General features: G+C 41.7%; 1 protein-coding gene across 4 annotated transcripts in view; it reads left to right on the plus strand.

Moving 5' to 3' along the window:
• Nucleotides 1-16,610, plus strand: part of dgkd (diacylglycerol kinase delta) — a 138,829-nt gene that overhangs the window by 62,920 nt on the left and 59,299 nt on the right. For all 4 annotated transcript variants that reach the window (XM_078209113.1, XM_078209114.1, XM_078209115.1 and 1 more), the window contains exon 4: nucleotides 13,733-13,837. In XM_078209113.1, the coding sequence (XP_078065239.1) occupies nucleotides 13,733-13,837 (105 nt within the window). The remainder of the gene's footprint in view (nucleotides 1-13,732; nucleotides 13,838-16,610) is intronic.

The following is a 16,610-nucleotide window of genomic DNA, read 5'->3' on the forward strand; positions in this document are numbered from 1 at the left end:
ACTTTATGTTACTGGTTCATTCTCTATCGCTGCAGTTTCTGTTCCTCTCAGATTTAGATAATTCCTGAGCCTGCGGGGTGGGAGTATCCTCTGTTGCGCTCAGAAGCAGTAACATGAAAGAAAGTAAGAGCAGCGATTGAATTCTGAGTGACCCATTTGTTCAAGTGAAGCCAGGCAAGCAGCAGGTGTTGCATGGCAGTCCCTTGAACTGCCAGTGACCTGAACTCCATGAACCGTGCAAGGCCATAACCAACTTGGGAATACGCCCCACCATGCTAAGCACAGGCCAGCAAGGAATGAGAATGAAAAATGTAAAAGGATAACAAGGATGGAAAATTGAAATCAAAAAGACTGAGGAAATGGACATTTAAAAAATAAAATTGAGTGGACTTTTAAAAAACAACCTGAGGATTTTAAAAGCAGCAGCAATTCAATCGAATAAATAGCAGGACTGATGGCACAGGATAGCAAAATAAGAATGAAAGCAAAATTAGAAGAGTCGGAAGCTGAGATTCAAAGCAAATTAACAACCATGTGTCAGAAAATATTGGGGGAGAGAAAGATAGAGTGTCGCAACTGGGCTTCAAAGAAAGGTGGAAAACCAAAAAACACAGAAACGGGGGCTTGCAAAAGAAATGGGGAAGCAAAATGAAAGTGCAGGAACCAGGACTGCAGAAAAATCCAGAAAAGAAATAAAGTAGTAGGATATGGTACTTCATAAAAGAAATCGGGAAGCAACATAAAAAAGTGTAAGTAGAAAATATGGATTTTAAAAGTGGCAATTAATAACACAGCAGAAATCGGGGTTTAACAAAGGATTGGGGAAGGAAAAATAGAAGAAAAGAACAAGAGCCAGATCATCATAGAGAACTGGGGAGGTAATCTGGCAAAAACACCAAAACTGGGGCTTCAACATGCTGGAGAGTTTAAAAAAAGATCAGGAAGTGGGGCTTCAAACAAGCATGGAAAAGCGCAATAACAAAGAGCAGGAATTAGGACTTCAATAAATAAACTGGAAAGCGAAAAGTACTGAGAGCAGGAACTGGCCTTCGAAAAAAAGTGGGGGATGCAGAATAAAAATAAAGATGGGAACCAGGGCTTTAAAAAGCATCAAGGAAGGGAAAAAGGAGCGGGAACTAGGCCTTGATAAAATTATTAACAGCAAAGATCAGCAAAAAAAATACAGCATAAATTAGTTACTTTTAGCAGAAAATATTTTTTAAATGGAAAATCCAGCCATCGATGAAGTTTGGAGGAAGGTTTAGGCATCGGATCAGAAGACTTGTGATGTGACAGGCAAGTATAACCAGTAAATCAGAATTTAACGTTAGAAAGTCCCATGATCGCAACAGCCACTGATGTCATCAAAATGTGCTGTGGACATCTTAACATGGGAAGTATTTGAATGGGTGCATAATATTTATTGATTTTATTTTATAGTTACTTTTATAGCTAGATGTATCAAGCTTCATTCAGCATCATGCACTCTGAAGGAGCTTATTTGATTTTGGAGACACGCCATGTGCATAGCACAAACGTGAAAATGCCACAGTAATTGTAAAGCATCGGCTCTTAATATTGAACCCTATGAAACTCAGCACTAGTTTGATTTCCCACCTAAAGAGTAGGTTCTGTGCTGTTAACCTCAGTTTCTGATATGGAGTTGAACTAATTTTAAGCCAGCTTTAGAAGATAATGCATTGTGTTTGAATTATAAAAATTTACTGGTGCATTTCACATGTCCTTATCGTTATAACTTTCTGTTTGAGGTGCATAGACGTTTTCCTGCTGTTACCGGCCCATGTGTCTTCGGCAAAAACCAGACAGTACGTTGGTTCTAATTTGGATTTAGTGTCAGTGCTATTTGATGCATCTCAAAGAAACATGAGTATCACTGTTTTCCTTATTCGGAAGCGTCTATAAAAATGATGATGCTTGTACATCATTGCATACAGTACATGCCGTGCTCATCAAAATAAACTAATATCAAGCAAAAGATAATGACAGCCAGAAATAAAATTTTGAGGCACTAGCTTGAATTTTGACTTTCAGTACAATAAGTGCGCATTTGCCTAGCTGGGCCTGTAGTAGTTTGGTACATGATCAGCACTGACCTGGCTGAATTTAAGCTTACAAGATATTCAAATTTACCATCATTTTGAAATAATTAGTTCACAAGGACATGGAAGTCTTGTGGGAATAGAAAGTAGGAAGCCATAATGCAAGACTTCCGATCTGGCAGGGAAACTTGCAAAGGCAACTCCAAGCTAACTCCAGCCTGTGTTATCTTTTCTTTCTCTGGACCTTATTCTGCTAATGTAGTCTTTCCTTCTCACTGCCTCTTCCCTCTCTAGATATGACAATTCGTTTAATCTCTCAGTAAAATTTTATAAAAACTCAGTTTCATAATGAAACATGTATCTGACTTGCAAAAATATAAATAATTGCTTTCAAGTAAATGTCTTAGAAAATATTTAATTTTTATAGGCAACCATTTTAAATTCAAAATTCAGGGAACACATTCAAGCCATTAAGGTAATCGCCTTGAAATGCTGGCTTGGAGCATGTGCCCTGTTCTGAAAGAGTCAGTAATGATCACTCTTTGAGGGGTGGAGGTTGCATTAGCTCGCAGTGGATGGTCACTGGGGTCTGTTATGGCAGCATAAAGTGAAAGTCTAGGGAGAAAGCATATTTGCTGGGAGAGAGCAGGAGGCCATAGAGTTTGTGCTCAGTAAGAGTAGTTTATTGTGATCACACTGAGTTTCAGCTCCACACAGTAGTAATATTACAAGTCTAACTGCTCGAAAACCCACGGGGGTGCTTGTGGATTTTGAGGTTGGAATAATCTAATTTTACAGTGTTTCAAATAACAGGCAAAGCCTGATGTGCACATTCCAGTAGCAGTAAATTGTCACGGCTTATGTAGCCTTCTATTACCAGGATGGTTTATGTTCTTGGGGCTGGAGCACCATTAATAGCATTTTTGTACAAGTGATCAACAGATCCAGTAGCACTGGAATCCTAGTTAACTTTAGTCTTGATATTATCATCAGATGTCCACTTGCACCTAAACATTATTTTGCATTTGGTGGTCTTAATGGTTCTCCTGATGGAAGACTACTATGGCTTCCTGTGTTTTCATTATAAAATCTGCTACTATATTCCAGCAATGGAATTATAGGTACTCAAAAATCTGAGTCTACAAATCAGCTGACAGGATTGCAATGTTAACTTCGGGGCCAATGCTTGGAGCCCACTCTCTTGTAATCAAAACTGCAGGATTAACAAATATAGAAGTCTTAATTTGGAATGGAAACAGAAAAAAAATTAAGTAGGGAAGGGGGTGTGTGGAGGTCAAGAATCTTTGAGCCACGCATCCTGGGCCTGTTTCTATTGCTACGGGACTAAGTTTGGTTCTTGTAAGCCACTCATGAGGTTTACAAATCAGTTGCCATTCTGTATTGCTTTCTGTTTTGAAAAAAATCCTGATTTTTGTGATAAATCTCTTGATTCGTAGTACTCTGTTCCCAATTTATGAATGAGATGTAGGAGGGTTCACATTACGGCCTCCCTGAGTCCCATTCAGCCACCACTGCCTTTTCCTTCCCTGAGACCCACTCAGCTGCAGTTGCCTGTTCTCCTGTTCAGGCCCAGATCTCCTGGGGCTGATGCTTCTTTTCTTTCCAGGCTTATTTTTCCGCCACAGCTTCCCTCATGTAGGCTATTCCTTTACCAGAGCTGGAGACTGCTCTCTTTTCTTTGTTTTCCATACGCTCCTGTGTTTCTTTTCTCCAACTTGCCTCTGTTCAGAATTTCACTCCAATACAATATGACACTTGGAGACTTTTCTTTGATGTGATGGGAGTAACCCGGAAAGCGGGTGTATTCTTTTGGTCCTTTATCTGATGTGCTGGTATTTTTGGAATGAGATTGATCAAGGAAGTTGTTGATTCTGCCAGCGATTGCACTTATTCAGTGGGATTGTAGGTTTTAAGTTACCAGTAACTGGTGTCACTTTTCAAAAACAGTCTATTTTAGTCAACTCAACCGACCAAATACTGGAATTTTCTGTGATTCATTGCAAAAGCCTCATGAGAGCATAACCTGTTTCATGTTGATAATTCCTGAGATTTGTGGCCACCTCCTTATTTCGTCAGTTTGTGGCTATAAAATCTGGAGTGCTGAGTATTGCATCATAGAAAAAGGCTAACAATGAAGGGGCTTCATGCTGCTTAATGAAAATCGGACTGTTCACATCCTCATTAATGTTGCAGTTTTGTTCAAGCAGTCAGTATGGTAGTTTGGCTAGGTTTATTGTCAATGATACGTTGCAAGAGTGAGGCTTGAATTAAAAAAATGAAAAGTACTATTTGGCTGCAGAGGCTAAGAATTTTGCTCTGGCATAATGGGGGCCAACGTTAAATATCAATTCAAAAATATAAAGTCTCTGGAAAATTGAAACACAGCCTTCACAGCAACTAACAGAAAAGCCTTTTAAATAGTGTGCGTGACACCATAATAAGGAAAATATAGCAGATGCTAGAAACCTGAAGCAGGAGCAGAAAATATCGGAACGCACAACCAGTCAGTAAACATTTGTAGAAAGAACAAACAAGTTGATGTTTGGAGCATGGACCCTTCTTCAGAAATGGGAGATAGGTGATGGGCAGGCATATTAATACAATCAGCAAAGAGTATTTTTGTAAATCTATATGTGCATATATAAAAAGGGCAGCCAACATTGTTGGATAATGTAGTACATCATCTCAGCCAAAACTTGGACAGAAGTGTGAAGACATTAAATAGAACAATTGTTTATGTTCAGAGAGAGCACTTTTAACATATAATGACTGAACGCACATTGTCAGCGTGTAATAAAGAAAATGTAACGCCGAGCCCCAGAAGGAGATATATGGACAGATGACTGAAAGCTTTGACAAAAAGGTAGGTTTGAAAAAGGAGAAAATAGTGGTTGATAGAGAGGTTTAGTGAGAAAATTCCAGAGCTTAGCCCTCAGGAAGCAAGAATTGGAGAAGTGCAGATACCTAAGACAGTTGTGAGGCTTGCGATTACAGAGATAAGGAGGGAGGGAGGGGGGGGGTGTCAACGGGAATACGTTGAGATAATCAAGTCCAGAGGTGGCAAAGGCATGGGTATCAACAGCAAATTAATTGAGGCAAGGGCAGAGTCAGGCCATGTTACAGAAGTGGACTAGTGATAGCAGTCACAAGCTCATCTAAGGGTTAGATATGACACCAGGGTTGTGAACAGTCTGGTTCAGCCTCAAACAGCTGCCAGAGAAAGGGATGGAGTTCGTAGCAGAGGGACTGAAGGTAGTGGCTTTGGTATTTTCAGTATTTATTTTGAGAAAATTTCTGCTCATCCTGTCCTGGATGTCAGATGTGTAGGAGGTTATTCAACTAGTTAAGGGAGTGGGATTGCCTGGGCAAGGGGGAAATCTCCTGGGATTCAATGAAGCAGGTTTAAAAATGTATATTTAGCCAAAGTCTGAAATTACTGAAGTCAATATCCAGACGATAGGATTGCAGTTTACCTGCAATAATAACAACAACTTGCATTTACAAAGTGCTTTCAAGCTATTAAAACACCCCAAGGTGCTTCACAAAAGTGTAATCAGACAAATGTTGACATTCAGCCCGAGAAAGTGATCAAAAGCTTGGTCAAAGAGATGAGTTTTGAGATAGACTTGCATTTAGTGCCTTTCATAAGTGTTTTACAACCATGAAGTATTTTTTGAAGTGTAATTGGAATCTGGGAAACAGTACTAGGGTGTCTTGAAGGGAGACAAGGGGAATGTCAAAAACGTTTATGGAGGAAATTCCAGAGCTTATTACAAAGACAATTGAAGGCACGGCCGAGCGAAGGAAGTGGGGCTTACACCAAAGATAGAGACACTCTGTTTTCTCAAAGGGTTGTCGACCAGAAGAATGTTGAGATATTGTTTCCAATTCTTGTGGCAAGCTTTGTTGGAACATTATATGAATTCAATGACAGAGAATCAGTAGGAATTGGAATGTGAGTTAAAATGATGAACTATGGTCACATTTTTGGATAGAACTGAATGGTTTGACAAGTGGCCACCTACTCTGCCTGTGGTTTCACCAGTGTAGATGGAACTGCACCATGAGAAGTCGGATGGTGTGAAATGTGTATGTTGAGTGAGGGAAGGATAGAGTTTGACAATGATGCAATTTCCACATTTGAATAGCTTTCTGAAACAGTATCAATGGCATGGTGGTTAGTTCTGCTGCCTCACAACACCACGGACCCGGGGTTGATTCCAGCCTCGGGTAACTGTGTGGCGTCTGAGTGTGTTTCCTCCTGGTCCTCCGGTTTCCTCACACAGTCCAAAGATGTGCAGGTTGAGTGAATTGACTCTTAGTGTCCAAAGATGTGTAGGTTAGATGGATTAGCTATGGTGAATGTGCAGGGTGATGTGGCGATGCCGGCGTTGGACTGGGGTAAACACAGGAAGAAGTCTAACAACACCAGGTTAAAGTCCAACAGGTTTATTTGGTAGCAAATGCCACTAGCTTTCAGAGCGTGCTGCTCCTTCGTCAGGTGGAGTGGGAGATGTGATCTCCCACTCCACCTGACGAAGGAGCAGCACGCTCCGAAAGCTAGTGGCATTTGCTACCAAATAAACCTGTTGGACTTTAATCTGAATGTGCAGGGTTACAAAGATAGAGCATAGGAGAGGGCCTGGGTAAGACACACTGTCAGAGATGGTGCAGACTGATGGGTCAAATGGCATTCTCTGCACTGTAGGGATTCTACGAATATACAAGGGCCTTAGCAATGTTGGAACACATCCCCAAATTTTTTAATCATAAAGAATTGTAATAATTTCAGAGGAGGGGGTTTGCAGAATCCATAGAACCATGCAGCAATGAAGAATTGTCAACTTTAGCTGGCGGGTAGTGGGGGAGGCAACATGGTTGGGGGTTATCTGACTGTCTCTTCCAAGAATGTACAGCAACAGTTTCAGTGACATTATTTTGGCTCCTGTCTTTACCAGCACCTGTTTCATGTAGAAGAATTTGACACTTCGAGGCACACATCTGCACTGTTGCAGATACCTACAGCCCAGTCATACTTCTGATGGCACCAATGTGACACTGAATTATTCCAAGACTAAAGTGGGTTAAGTTATGAGGGTTGGTTGCATAAACTTAGCTTGTATTCCCTTAAGTATAGAAATTGAAGGGTAGTATTTCTAAGGTACTTAAATGTCAAAATAATTAAATGAGGGAGGTAGTATATAGAGAATGGCAGAATGGTAGGTCAGGAGGCAAGAATATGAAGAAATAATCTCAAAATTAGAGCTCAGCCTTTTAAGAGTGAAATCAGAAAACACTTTTTCACAAAAAAGTGTATTAGAAATTTAGAACTGTCTTCCACCAAGAGTCTGGGACTGTTGGAGCTGTCAAAATTGAGGTTGATATATCATTGTTCGGTAAGGGTATCAAAGGATATGGAGCAAAGACAGGAAGCATTTTTTACACAGGGAGTTATTGCGATCTGGAATGCACTGCCTGAAAGGGTAGTCGAAGGAGATTCAGTCATATCATTCAAAGCAGGCTCATGGGACTGAATGACTTATTTTAGAATATTACACTATGCCTAATCCACCTGAAGCAAATGCAAAATCAAAAAAAGAAGACATACTGTGGTGTTTCTCAGTCAAAGTGCTAAAGAACAAAGAAAATTACAGCAGGAACAGGCCCTTCGGCCCTCCAAGCCTGCACCGATCATGCTGCCCGACTTAACTAAAACCCCCTACCCTTCCAGGGACCATATCCCTCTATTCCCATCCTATTCATGTACTTGTCAAGACGCCCCTTAAAAGTCACTACCATATCCGCTTCCACTACCTCCCCCGGCAACGAGTTCCAGGCACCCACTACTCTCTGTGTAAAAAATCTGCCTCGTACATCTCCTTTAAACCTTGCCCCTCGCACCTTAAACCTATGTCCCCTAGTAATTGACTCTTCCACCCTGGGAAAAAGCTTCTGACTATCCACTCTGTCCATGCCTCTCATAACCTTGTAGCCTTCTATCAGGTCTCCCCTCAACCTCCGTCGCTCCAGTGAGAACAAACCAAGTTTCTCCAACCTCTCCTCATAGCTAATGCCCTCCATACCAGGCAACATCCTGGTAAATCTTTTCTGTACCCTCTCCAAAGCCTCCTGGTAGTGTGGTGACCAGAATTGAACGCTATATTCTAAGTGCGGCCTAACTAAGGTTCTATAAAGCTGCACAACATGACTTGCCAATTTTTAAACTCAATACCCCAGCCGATGAAGGCAAAGTCTAGGTTGAGGCCGGTGAGTTGAATTGCCATTTCTTGTGCTTGACTGTACTCTTGATTCACTTTGCATTGCTTCCCCCAAAATAATTGAAAGCACAGCAAAGGAAATGGGGAATACACAAGAATCAAAAGTTGTAGAACTGCAGAGTTCTCAAAGGGTTGTTGACTGGAAGAAAGCTGAAATGTTGTTCCCAATTCTTGTGGTGAGCTTTGTTTGAACATTATATGAATTCAATGACAGAATTTTCTAGGTATGAATCAGTAGGAATGGAAGTGTGAGTTAAAGTGGCGAACTGCAGAGTAGCTTGGGTCACACATATAGATAGAACCCAAGGATTTGGAAAAGCAGTCACCTATTCTACATTTAATTTCACCAATGTAAGTGAAACTGCACCTCGTGAAGCCAGACAGTGCAAATGTGTGTTGAAGGAATAAAGAAGTATCTGATCTCTGTTGTGTAGAATGGTATATGCTGTGATAATAAGTAAAAGGGGATAAGATCATTTGCTACATGTTCACCAATTGCTTGTTCACATCTGAGTCCTGTGTGCATTCCCATGACTTTCTGGGTTCTACTAGCGTAGATTTGAACAAATGAAATACCACAAAAGCAGATTATTGTCCTCATGAGGTCTTACTGAAGTTGTGATAATTTTTCTTTTGGCTGCATTGTTTTGAAAAGCACACAAGTCTTTCAGCTCTCTGATTTACAAACATGACGGTCAGTTTGTGAATACATGAATGGTAGGTATTTGGCTGTCCCATGAAGTGTTGAGGAATTCAATTTCTGAATTATGTTGCGTTCTAACTTGAGGTTCAGTTTTAGAGCTGGACTAATCACTGAGTTAGGATCCAGTTTTGGAGTTGGCTTGTTCTCTTAGTTGGGGCTGATGTTTGAAGCTGGCCTGAGCCCAGACTTGGGTCTGACTCCAATTTCTGAATTTGAGTTGCTGGAATAACACGTAGCAGCAGTTTGAAGCCAGGTTCTATTTCATACAAACTTCATTTGAACCTGAGAATTCTGGTTGCCTGTCATCTGTGCTTGATTTGTCTTGCTCTTGATTGGGAACAGGACATTGCAGCCTTCACTCTGCAGGTGTCCACTATTTGTATCTGAATTGGCCGGATTTGGACACCCAGCCTTTACACAGTCTGAGGTTGGCTTTTGCTGATTTCTTTGAAAAACATCTGAATGGAAAATATTGCAGCAATGTGATTTCTGATGTGGTTTATTATAGGATGTGAGCAAAAGAAGGTGTAGATGAGAGGCTCTTGATCACACGTAGACTTACTGATGCCATGCTAAATATAACTTTGGTACTGATATAATCTTTAGGTCAGTGATCCGACTCACTTCCACTGTGAAGAACCATCCTTTCCACTTGGTTGAGCAACAATAGTCTGACTGGTGTTTCTGGGTTTGAATTGCAAAATTTATAAACCACCAACCACGCAAAGCGAAATAAACAGTTTTGAAAAATTATCATCGACCGCATGATGAAATGCTATCCAGACTCTGGCAGCTCAGGGTTTGAAGAACCTTCACGATTAAATGCAGTTGATTGTATTATTGGAAACAAGGAGAAGAATTTGTATGTATAACAAAAGCAAAATACTGTGGATACTGAAATCAGAACAAATTACTGGAAATACTCAGCAGGTCTGGCAGTGTCCTTGGAGAGAGAAACAGTTAACGTTTCAGTTCAATGACTTTTCATCAGAACTGGGAGATGTTACAGCACATTTTTTAATCAAGTACGCAGACAGGGAAAGGACTATGATAAGGTTGAAGGCAGGAACAATAAAAGGGCAAAAGAAATGATGATGCAAGGCAAAAGTAGATTAGGTAAGTAGAGAAACAAAAGGCGAGTCCAGAGGAGCTGTAAATGGCAGCAGCAGAACCATTATCGATACCTGATGTCTGGACAAAACGGGAGCTGTGGTCATGACCTGAAATTGTTGAAATCAATGTTGTATACAGCACCCCATCGAAAGGTGAAGTGCCATTCCTCAAGCCTCTGTTGCAGTTCATTAAAACAAATTTGCAGATTGAAAACTGAGAGGTCAAGGTGGAGAAATAGAATGACAAGTGATGAAAACTCAGAATGGTTCTTGCCAATGGAAGGGATCGTTAAACGATGTGCTCACCCAACTTACATTGAAACATACTAACTTGCAAGAGTGGAATGAAAATCAGTATTTCACCTGGTAGGAATGTTTTGGGCCATGGATGGTAGGAACGAAAGCAGTTAAAAGCAAATGCTGCATTTCTTGTGCTTTTATGGGGATGTGCCAAAGGAAGGGGAGAGTGTGTGCTGTGGGTGATTGAAAAATGGACCAGGGTATCCGGGAAGGAATGATCATTTTAGAATGCTGAAATGGTGGAAAACATGTGTTTGGTGATGGCATCACTCTGAAGATGACTGAAATAGCAGAGGAAGAGGCTGGTGGGATGGAAGTTGAGGACGGTGGGACCCTATTATAGTTCTGAGAGAGAGGGAAAGGGGTGAGAGCAGAAATGTGGGAAATGGGATCAACATGGGCGTGGGCCTCGTCAACAACGTTGGAAGAGAATTCTCAGATGAGGGAAAAGGAAGACAAAGCAAAAGGCAGCATTGTCAGAAGAAGTATGATGGAGAAACTGATAAAAGGGTCCTTACAGAAAGTGGGTTGTGAACAAGTTTAGCCAAGATAGCTGTCAGAGCCAAGTACGCTTATAGTTGACAGTCTATTCTCAAAAATGGTGACTGAGAAGTCAACGAAAGAAATGGAACACTTGGAGATGGACCAGATGAAGACAAGGACACGGTTCTAGTTTGGGCAATCAACGTAGTTATTAATGTACTGGAAAAAGATGTAAGGAAGGGGACATGAGTAGGACTAGAACAAAGAATGTTCCTTGTGTCCCACAAAAAGGCAGGCATTGCTAGGGTCATACACATTTCATTTGAAGAAAGTGAATGTAATCAAAGAAGAAATTTATCAATATAAGAATGTGTTCAAACTGACAGAGGAGGGTCATGCTGGTGGGAACTAATTGAGCCTAAGTTCAAGAAAGAAGCAGAGCATACTCCCTCCCACCTTTATAGTTTGGGATGGAGTTGTGGAAGGATTGGATGTCCCTGGTGAAAAGGAGATAGTTAGGACCATGGAATTAGTGACAGAGAGCATCGGAAGAGTTGCAGAAGTCGGTTGGAAAGAGACTGGACAAGACATTTGATGAGAGAGCAGTAGGAGACCTTTCTCCAAGTCTCAGTTAGCCCTCCCTCCCTCCCTCCTTCATTCTATATGGGAACATGTCTGATTTTTCACTCTTAACAAGCCTAAAAAAATCATGAAATCACTTGTTGGAGAGTTTCTGGCATCCCATATCCTATCATAACATGTCTTGCAAATGAAGAACACGCTACTAAGGCAAGAACCAAAAGAGAATTGCAAGTGAGAAAGAGGTTGATAAAGAGAGACTATCAAATGGAGGGAGAGAGAGAGCCAAAAGACACTGTCAGTGTAAGGGAGAGGGTCAACACATATTGCTAGTGTAAGGGAGAAAACACTGCTATTTGGTTCATTTCTGTTAATGCTGTGTGATGGAATTCACTCCCCTCTGGTTTGGCTACAGGAAATCCAACTTGTACTTCCAATAATGTCATCAGACTATTTGAAAGCAACTGAGCTTTCTGAGTGAAAGCTCTGCTGAGATGTTCAGAGTGATTTTTTTTTTTACAGTTTGCTGCATTTGTATATATTTTGATTATGGCAAAAGTCTTTTTTGTGGTGAGGTTCTTCCTCCAATCCTGAACATTCTAGCTATTCTGAGAGAATAACTCCATAGGTGCCAATCTCCAAAGTAACTTTTCATCATATGTGAGCCCAGTGGGAAGTGTCAACGGGTTCTTCCCAAAGGGTTCTTTCATGAAAGGCACCACAACTAGTCTCATCATCACTTGACCGAGCATGTGCCCATACACTTCAGCAAGGATCACTGGCTAGTCATTGGGAGCAGGCATCCTATCTAATCTTCCCCACCTAATCCAGGGATGCCGGTTTCTTTTTCTAATTTATTTGTGGGACATGGGCGTTGCTGGCTGGCTAGCATTTATTATCCATTCCTAGTTGCCCTAGAGAAGGTGGTGAAGAGCTGCCTCCTTGAATTGCTGCAGTCCATGTACTGTGGGTTGACCCACAATGCCGTTAGGGAGGGAATTCCAAGATTTTGACCCAGTGACTGTGAAGGAACGGCGATATATTTTCGAGTCAGGATGGTGAGTGGCTTGGAGGGGAACTTGCAGATGGCGGTGTTCCCATTTATCTGCTGCCCTTGTCCTTCTAGATGGAAGTGGTCGTGGGTTTGGAAGGTGCTGTCTAAGCACCTTTGGTGAATTGCTGCAGTGCATCTTGTAGATAGTAGCAGCAGTGTGTACTGAGTGTTGGTGATGGAGGGATTGAATGTTTGCAGATCTGGTGCCAATCAAGCGGACTGCTTTGTCCTGGATGGTGTCAAGCTTCTTGAGTCTTGTTGGAGCTGCACCCATCCATGCAAGTGGGGAGTATTCCATCACACTTCTGACTTGTGCCTTGTAGATGGTGGATAGGCTCTGGGGAGTCAGGAGGTGAGTTACTCGCCGCAGTATTCCTTACCTCTGACTAGCTTTTGTAGCCACTGTGTTTATGTGGCGAGTCCAGTTGAGTTTCTGGTCAATGGTAACCCCAAGAATGTTGACAGTGGGGGATTCAGTGATGGTTACACCATTGAATGTCATGGTTAGAGTGTCTCTTATTGGTGATGGTCATTGCCTGGCATTTGTGTGGCGCGAATTGTGTGGCCACTTGTCAGCCCAAGCCTGGATATTGTCCAGATCTTGTTGCATTTGAACATGGACTGCTTCAGTATCTGAGGAGTCGCGAATGGTGCTGAACATTGTGCAATCATCGGCGAACATCCCCACTTCTGATCTTAAGATGGAGGGAAGGTCATTGATGAGGCAGCTGAAGATTGTTGGGCCTAGGACACTACCCTGAGGGACTCTTGCAGAGATGTCCTGGAGCTGAGATGATTGACCCTTGCTTGGCGCCTACTAAGAGAAACTCCCTTGCAATGAAAATGATCCGCTGATGACATTTAGAGGCCAATTGCTCATGTTACCTCAATGAAATGTGAAAGAATTATTGCAATACAAATTTAACTGAATTGAATACATTGACTGATTTTCAGACCAAGATTTTCTAGTCCCACTCAGGAATCTTTGCAGGCAGGATGGAAAATTCCATGGACCAGCCAAAGGTCCACTGATTTACAGGTGGGAATTTCTGATCCTGCAGTGGGCAGAACCAGAAAATCCGGGCTCGGTGTTTGGCCAGTATGTTCTTATGTAACCAGGTATGTACTTGCTGTTTCCACAGATAATTACACCTTTCCGCAAGCTGATCTTGTGTGCTGAAAACCGCAAGGAGATGGAAGATTGGATCGCAGCAATGAAAACTATCCAGAACAGGGATCATTTTGAGGTGAGGTGGTTGAAAGCCAGAAATTGCTACGCCTTCAGGAATTTGTTTGTAAACCAGTGTCTACAAATTAAGCAATCGTGCTACTTTGTGCACCTGAGGGAGCGGAGAGAAAAGTAGCGAGGTTTTAAACCACAAAGAAAGGATCAATGATGTGGCTTCATGTTACTTCATTTGTGTAAAAGCCTTTGGTAGAGCATTTCAAGGTGACAAATTATTATTTAGATGGCAAGATTTATCCGTGCTTCTGATAGTTTGTATAGCAGATGGCAGTTTCAGCACCTTTTTCCCATTTTACAGAAGGTTCAAATCACCATAAGCAACACTGTGATTTCAACTTTAGTTCAAGAGTGACCAATGTTAGCAAGGCAACATTTATTCCCCATCCCTAGTTGCCTTGAAATTGTGAGGCTTGCTAGACAACTTCAGGAGGCACCAGGAATCCACCATGCAGTGGGGACTAAAATCGCAAGTTGGCCAGACCAGATAAGTTCCCTTCACTGAAGGGAACCTGTGAACTGGTTTGGTTTGATGTAGCAGCAACCTTCATTATCATTTTAAGGGGCATAAATTGGCATTTATTGACATTTGTTTCCACAACTTGCCATGATTTTGAGTTGCTGGTCCAGGACCTACACTGTTAAACTGGCTGGCTTTGCAAATTAATGTCCAATCACAACAGCCCTCACTGTCAGCAGTGCATTAGGTGGGCAGCTACATCTCATCAAGTGGTTTAGGAGGCTTTTCTGAGGCAACTGGCTCATCATGAGAAAATGTAAACAGCTGCCACATTTCTGACTGTAAGCACAAACTACTCAGCCCTTCCATGCAGGGATTGTTTTTTGCAGAGCTTTTGTATATGCAGTCATCTCTTTGCGGTGTTCAGTGATTTTAATCCTTAGTAAAGCATTTCTGTTGGGAGCAGTATTATGAGAATGGTTGTGATGGATCAGATTCTGACCAAAACCATTCAGAAAAGATCTTGGATACCCTTCCTGTTTTCCTCACTCAGTTTTTTTAATAAAAACCACTTCATGCATCCTTTTTACCTGTTTCAGATTGGTAGGATACTCAGTACATGCTATAATCAGTGCACAATGTTTTGGCTCTGTTACCTTTCCTTCTTCCATTGAGGTATTAACTGTCTCTGGTCTAGTGTTCCTCCATAAAAGGTAGGAGTAGGCAATTCAGCCGCTCGAGCCTGCGCTGCCATTCAATACAATCATGGGTGATCTCATCACGGCCTCAACCCCACTTTCCTGCCCATTCTCCATAACCCTTCAACCCATTATTAATTCAAAATCTATTTCCTCAAATTTACTCAACTGTCCCAACTTTCACCGCACTCTGGGGTAGTGAATTCCAAAGATTCTCACCCCTTTGAGAGAAATAATTTCTCCGAATTTCTGTTCTAAATCTGCTACCCCTTATACTAAAACTGTGACCTCTTGTTCTAGATTTCCCCACAAGAGGAAGCATCCGCTCTACGTCTACTTCGCCAATACCTTTTATCATCTTGTACACTTCAATTAGGTCTCTTATTCTTCTAAAGCCTAGAGAGTATAGGCCTGAACTGCTCAATCTCTGTTCATAAGACAAACCCCTAATCTTTGGAATCAATAGTCCCTTGTCAGCCATTTTCCATATGTGGAGCTAGACAGTGAGTGTTTCCCGCTATTCGGTCTTAGGGGGAATCCAAGCCAAACTAAAGTGTAGCCTTAACCACCGTGCACACGGACAAACTTTCAAATAGGACTAAAGATTTTAAATGGACAGAACGAGACTGAGACATGGAGATTCAGCAAGGGTGTTCCTGGGACTGGTGTTTCTGTTGATCAAATCGCTATGTTATTGCTGGCCACCAGAATCTTATCCCCTACAATTGTCATACCCAAGTCTGTTTTTAATGAGCGACTTTCTCATTGAGTATAATTTTTCTAAATGTCCATTAATAAATATCAAATAAACTTGATCCCCTTCCTAATTGTACAGACTTGTATTTATCGCACAGAAACAGGTTATTCATCTCAATATATACATAACCGGTATAAATATAAAAAATGCTGGAAGTACTTGGTAGGTTAGATAGCATCTGTGAAGAGAGAAACTGAGTTAACATTTCAGCTCTGACCTTTCATCAAAGCAATTACAAGTTAGAAGTATAGGCTGAAAACTGCCAGAGTCAGAACCTCTGTGTCTGACTCTGATCAGATAGAAACTACCCACTGTCCTGCATACTTTGAAAAAGCTCAAGACTTCCAATGGAAGAACCTTCAGATCTCCTTCATCAGAGGAATCTGCACAGAGAGCAGTGAAGCGAATCTGCGCAGAATCCACACCCACCTTTCACAGCACTAACTGCCCTGGTAAATGTTTGAAGGTCCCCAAGTTTCTCGGTATGTTAGTGTGTGAATGAATGGGTGTGTCAGTGGGCAGGTGGGTGAGGGAAGTGGCTAGGATATCAGCTGAATGATGTAGCAGCTGGGTGAGGTGGGTTGTTGGGTCAGGAGGTTATCAGTTTTGGGGCTCGTCAGATTTGATTGGGTGTGTCGGGGGAGTCAGCTTGCTGGGGGTAGTCAGGTCAGGGAGGAGTCACAAACCTTCCTTTTGTCCTCGTCCAACCCACCCCTTGCTCAAAACCTATTATATTTCTAACTTGTTCCAGATCTGAGGAAAGGTCACAAACCTGAAACAGTAACTATTCCCTTATGGTAGCACATTCTAAATAGTAAAGATGTTGCCACTGCATTCTCTTTTATTGTGATAGTTATTTGGT

The sequence above is a fragment of the Mustelus asterias genome, chromosome 3, assembly GCF_964213995.1.
Source record: "Mustelus asterias chromosome 3, sMusAst1.hap1.1, whole genome shotgun sequence".
Lineage (NCBI taxonomy): Eukaryota > Metazoa > Chordata > Chondrichthyes > Carcharhiniformes > Triakidae > Mustelus > Mustelus asterias.